The sequence below is a fragment of the Lupinus angustifolius genome, chromosome LG11 (assembly GCF_001865875.1).
Source record: "Lupinus angustifolius cultivar Tanjil chromosome LG11, LupAngTanjil_v1.0, whole genome shotgun sequence".
Classification (NCBI taxonomy): Eukaryota; Viridiplantae; Streptophyta; class Magnoliopsida; order Fabales; family Fabaceae; genus Lupinus; species Lupinus angustifolius.
The window spans coordinates 8722918-8729568 of NC_032019.1; the positions used below are offsets into that span (position 1 = coordinate 8722918).

The window sequence follows — 6651 nt, forward strand, 5'->3', positions numbered from 1 at the left end:
TCACTTTGAAATCTGAAAAACACTTCCAACAACTCTCAGTAATGGGTTACTCAAACTTTCTGTCCACTTGAAATTTGAATTTTACATTGAGTAATCGGTTACTCACTTTGAGTAATCGGTTACTCAAACTTTATGCCCAATAGATGCTTAAAAATTATTTTGACTAATCGGCTACTCACTTTGAGTAATCGATTACTCACTTTGAGTAATCGGTTACTCACTTTGAGCAATCGGTTACTCAACTTTCAAAAATCCGTTTTTCAGTTAGATAACTCTTTTCTCACACATGTAACCTGTTACTCAATGAAGTAACATGTTACACACTATTTTTGAAAATTGTTTTAAGTCTTTTAAAAGTGTCTCACATTTTCTAAAAAATAGTTTGAGCAATTATACTTGTATATACTTAAGAGTTTAGGATAGAAGTACTTACAAAGACTTAATCTAATGTCTTGAAGCTTTATCTTCATTTGTCTTCATAAGTCATCTTCCTTTTCTTCTTTTTGGTGATGTTGGTGTCTTCATCAAAACCGTGTCAAGGTCAAGAGCAAGATCTTCTTCACAATTTTAATATAAAATTATTAAAAATTATAAGACATACTTAACGCCTCCCTATGATAATTCCAAGATTTCTTAGCAACTACACTCACCATTTTGACCATCACCATTACATTTATCATAAGAGTATATCTTTTATTCCAAAAATGTATCATTACATATGTAATTATTTATGATTGTTCAAAAAGATATTTAATTATTAAACTGTTAATTTAAATATATTTTTAAACAAATAGTAAACAATGATACATAGAATTATACGTTTTTCTTTATGACATTTGTCCTTCCAGTTTACCATTGCTATAGTAGACAGTTGTTGCCATGTGAAAAAGATGATGGTGAAAGAGGTTATTAATTAAGTGATGGAGGTGTCTAAGGGTGGAGGTTGTCAATAAATATGGCAGTAGTAGAGAGTCATATCATGGTGGCGGTACTCTACAAACCATAAGTTTAGAAATAACTTTTGAAAACTAAAAACATAAAAAATTGAAAATTTTAAACCGAAAGTAAACTTAAAATTATTTTTACTTTTTTTAATTTGAAAACTCGACTAAAATCATCCGAGAACTAAGTATATAGTTAGTTATATACTATTTCTTATATATTATATGCATCATCGTGTACATTTTTTTATTTGATACCTTTGATGCATTAACTAGAGAGTTAATGTGATTAGGATACCCGTTAATATTTCAGTTGGAATTATTCTTAAGAAAATACTTGCTTGAGTTGTTGAGCACATTTAAGTGAATTGCAGGTAGGTAGGTAACTAGGTCCATGCTTACTGGGTCTACAGTTGGAAGAAAGATATATAACAGCATCAATAGTTTACCAGGTTCGATGTATTTGTTCTGAGTACCACTATGTAATTTGTCATTTAAACAATAATTCAAATGGAAATAATTCTTATATATAAAAAATATGAGAAGAATAAATTTGGATCTTACATGATCATTTCTTTTAATATTAATCATTGAAATAAAATCTAATAATTATATTAATTGTTCTCATAATTGTTATAAGAGCATGTGGAATTACTACTCATTTAAGTTGAAGGAGGTTGCTAAGAGAATGTCTTCTCACTATGATTGTTTTCTTTCTATCTTTTTTCCTTTTTAGATTACGTATTTGCATTGAATTAAAAAGTAATTCTAAACTACGTTAGTAAGCGTGTGGTTACGTACGTTGAATTTGAAATAATGAAAAATTGAAACTCATCTATATATGATTCAGTATTGATTGGTCCTTTCCTTTATATTATCCAACATAGAAAACTGGCCGCGAAAGAGAAACATCAAGAATTCAAGAATAATTGTACAACACAAAAGTGGGTCCTTTTCTCTTTCTAGCGAGAATAATCCCTGTTGGAGTGTTTGTCCTTATGCAAAGGGTAGGACCCAAAATGAAGTGTTTTTGATTGGGACAGATTCCTAAGATTAGATGGCATTGGCGTGTTTATTATGATCAACCATAGAAGTAGGGTTTTTGCACATGATCTGCTCCATTCTTGTAAGTTGTTGATGCTTCTTCATCACTAAAACATTCATGTCGGAACACCTAATAAATCCAGTGAAAATAAACATATACATATGCATGGACATGTTATTGTTGGAAAAAAAATGCCTAGACACAGAAACAGTGTTCATTTTTATTTTATCTTGTTCACTTGATTGTGTTCGGTAGTTTTATGTTTTAAGGAGAATAAAGTATAACACACATGAAAAAATCAATACCATATTTAATCAGTGGAATTTGTACGTGGTGGTTGTAAAAGCTTCGTACATGCTTGTTTTTCTTGTGAAAATGGCCCATTAAACTAGGACTCCTATTTATCGTACCTCCCTTGAAGTGGAAAGTGTTAAAGAGTAAATACTTAGATTTAATTTAATCTAAAAGCTTAAGTGGTTGTAAAAGAAGATAAGTTTTTGTCATGTTCCTTACATGAATGATATTTGTGCTTGAGAGCTATTTTATGCTTAGAGTGTTCTCACTTTGTTAACTTTTGGGGTTTAAAGTGATTTATGCTAAACTTGCCAATCAGTAGTCCTGTGGTGTGTCCAATGCTATAAAAAGTTTAAGGAGGATTACGTAAAGTCAAATTAAATAATAACCTTGAATTTAATTAAGAGGAATGAGTAAATGATAGTTGATGAATTATCAAATTTCCTCCTTCAAGTTCAAAGAAGTCTTCTCAAAGATGATTTTGTTTCTAGCTACCCATATGCACTTGATACAAACAAACCAGATAGACATCCAAAGATGATGATGCCTCTTGTCCAACCGCAAGAGATTCCAATGAGAGTTGAAGTGGCACTTCACCGAAATCGGGAACACAGAATAAAAACCAAACCACCCATATACTTTTTGCCAAACTCCATAAGACCAAGAGCAAGAAAAAAACAAGTAATCGACAGACTCGTCCTCCACACCGCAAAAGATACACCTAATTGGATCATGCTCCCCCAACACTCCACGACTAGCCAGGTTCAAAAGGGTAGGCACCCCATCCTTGGAGACCCTCCACGCTAGGCATCTCAATTTAGAAGGAACATTACATAGCATATTTTAAGTTACTTATTAAAAATGGTAAAGGAGATACAAAAAAGAAAAACATATTTTAAATTGTGGTTTGTGATTGTGATAATTGTAGTGGTTATGTTAGGAATTATTATTGTGATTAAAAAAATATTTTTTCATTTTAATACAGCTTAATACGGTTGTATTGCGGCATCGATATAGTCGTATCATTATAATTTGATGTCACACTAAAATTATGGTATAATGTGATTATAACATTGACTACAACTATAATATTAGAGCTACTTATGATGATATGGTCCCAAATTTAAAGCATTTTTTATTACTATCAAAGGTATTTCCTTACATTTTAATTAGATGATAGAATTTAATTAAATCAAACTAAATAATATTTCTGTAAAGTCAAACTAAATAATAATGTTGAATTTAATTAAGAGTAATGATATGGTGCCGAATTTAAAACAATGAGCGAATATGATAGAATTTTAGAGAAATTAAATTGTTTAATTAGATGGGTGTCTTCACTTGTTATTGAGAGAAAATGAAGAATGCCACTTGGTTGATACTATGAGATCAAATGCAGCAAAGTGCAGCATAGAGAAGGATGATGAACAATTGGCTCAAGTTGATGATAATGCTGATTTTTGCTACTGTAAATCAAGCATTGAGTTCTGGACTTGTATGCATTCTGTTTTATGTTGTATGCATTCAATTTTAAGTAAGTTAGTTAATTCTGTTAGGATGTTTAAAGGGAAAATTCTGTTTTTCTGTTTTGCTTGTGAATCAAGCAATAGTTAGTTGGTGATTGTCTTTTAAATAGGAGCTTAAGTCTCCTTCAATAATAAGAAGAATTAAGAGAGGTAATTCATTGATAATATTTCCAAGTTATATGGTATCAGGAGCAATTCTCACCGCTGTGCAAGTCATCTTCAACAAATCAACAACAACAAGGCAAACATCCTCCTCACATTAAAACGCCTGCACATGGAGAATCCTCCCAACCCTCAGCTTGGGCAAATGATACAATCCAACTCCAACTACAATGATATTCAGAACCCCTACTACCTACATCCAGGAGAGAGTCCAGGGGCTACTCTTATCACCCCTCCACTTGATGGCAGTAACTATGTCTCTTGGAGCAGGGCAATGAAAAGGGCACTAAGATCCAAGAACAAATTTAAATTTGTTGATGGAACAATCAGTGAACCAAAACAGCAAGATGCAGATTATGATGCATGGGATCGATGCAACACAATGATCCTTTCTTGGATTGCAAGGTGTCTTACTCCTCAAATTGGACAAAGCACCGTATACATAGATAGCGCTTATGAGCTATGGCAAGATTTGAAGGAAAGGTTCTCCAAGGGAGATCACTTTCGAATGTCTGATGCACTACAAGAATTGCATTCTATTAGGCAGGGAGACAGAAACATCTCAGCATACTTCACAGACTTGAAAACTCTATGGGAGGAATTAGAATCTTTGAGGCCTATGCCTTCATGCTCATGTCAACCAAGATGTAGTTGTGACATGATCAAGATTCTAAAGAGTTACAGGGAAAATGAATACGTTATTTGCTTCCTAAAGGGATTAAACGAGGAATTTAATACAACAAAGGCGCAAATTTTGTTGATGGAGCCACTTCCTTTGATAAACAAGGCCTTCTCATTACTCCAACAACAAGAGAGACCACAAACAGAACACAATTCAATAAACTCGAAAGTATTGTTCAATAGCACTGATAGAAGAATTCAACCTAGCATGAACAATTCTAGGCAACAACAATGGAAGTCCAAGCAAATTATGCAGAAAGAAGGATACACACAAGGAAGGAGCAGAGGTGCAGGAAGAGGCTACAACAATTCAAGGACAAATGGATCAAAACTCTGCACATACTGTGGAAGAGATAACCATACGGTTGATACATGTTATTTTAAGCACGGATTCCCTCCAAACTCACAAGGGAGCAGAGCTAGCCAAGAAAGTGGATTGGTTAACAATGCCATCGCAAATGATGCCTCAGATGTCAAAGGGATCATGGAAGGACAAGAAGAGCAAAGAAAGAAGACAAGCTTTAATTTTGGACCACAACAATATGCACAATTGACCTCATTACTTAAAAGTGTTGGTGAACCTAAAGCCATTAATGAAGCAGACTGCAGTCACAAAGTAAATCAGCTGAGCATGAGGCCCTTTGACATTAGCAAAATTGATCAAAGCCAAGAAAGACAGGACCTCACAGGTAACACTTCACTCTGGATTCTGGACACAGGGGCAACAAATCATGTGTGCCCTGATTTGTCCATATTTGATGCATTCCATAAAATTAAACCTATCACAGTGAGCCTACCAAATGGTTCCTCTGTGCAAGCCAATTATGCAGGCACCATTATATTTTCTGAATATTTTATACTGCATGATGTCCTGCTCATACCTGAATTTGCTTTCAACTTAATATCTGTATGCAAGCTTACTAAATTTATGAAGTGTAGGCTAATCTTTGATGATTTGAAATGTGAAATCCAGGATATGACTACCTCGAAGATGATTGGACATGCTAGAGTGAGGAATAGCCTATATGTGCTTAAGAAAGTAACAAATAAGAGAACTGCTTTGTGTAATAACTTGAATACTGCTCTGAATGTTTCTTTCTTTGACTTATGGCACTTTAGGTTAGGCCATCCATCATCTTCTATAATGAACACAATCTGTAAAGAATTCAGCTATGTGCATTTTGATTCAGATAAGATTTGTGATTACTGTTATATTGGTAAACAAACTAAGCTCTCTTTCCCTAATAGCATGAATAGAAGTATTGATTGTTTTGATCTAATTCACATGGATATTTGGGGCCCTATCTCTAATGTTTCTATACATGGACATAAATATTTTCTTACTGTTGTAGATGATTATAGTAGGCATACCTAGATCTACCTAATGAAGTCTAAGGGTGAGGCTAGATCATTGATGCAACAATTTATTAGACTAGTTCAGACCCAACATAGTAAAACTGTTAAAGTGGTAAGGACGGATAATGGGATAGAATTTGACTCACCAAGCCTCTTTAGGGAACTAGGAATTATACACCAGACTTCTTGTGTTGAGACACCACAGCAGAACTCAGTAGTTGAGAGAAAGCACAGGCATTTGTTAAAGGTTACAAGAACTCTCATGTTTCAATCAGGATTGCCAAAGGCTTACTGGTCCTATGCTGCATCTCATGCAGCATACTTAATAAATAGAATTCCTACACCAGTTCTCAAAAATAGATCCCCCTATGAGTTGCTAAAGGGGTCTAAACCAAAATTAGATGAACTAAGAGTGTTTGGGTGCCAGTGCTATGCCTCCACTTTAACCCAAAATAGGACCAAACTTGATCCTAGAGGTAGGAAATGTGTCTTCATAGGATACAAGAGTGGTACAAAGGGATATGTTATTTTAGATCTTCAGACTAGAGAAATTTCTATATCCAGGCATGTAGTCTTTCATGAACATTTATTTCCTTGCCAATCCAAACAACAAAGTGAGCATTCAATAGATGACAGCTGCACTAGT

The 6651-nt window shown here is 34.0% G+C and overlaps 1 protein-coding gene across 1 annotated transcript; it reads left to right on the plus strand.

Annotated features, from left to right (window-relative positions):
- Positions 4081–6024, plus strand: LOC109359695. Its single transcript, XM_019604391.1, has one exon. The coding sequence runs from the start codon at positions 4081–4083 to the stop codon at positions 6022–6024; it is 1944 nt and encodes a 647-aa protein (XP_019459936.1).

Coding starts and splice junctions, on each gene's coding strand:
- LOC109359695 (XM_019604391.1), top strand. CDS start 4,081: ATGGAGAATCCTCCCAACCCTCAGCTTGGGCAAATGATACAATCCAAC.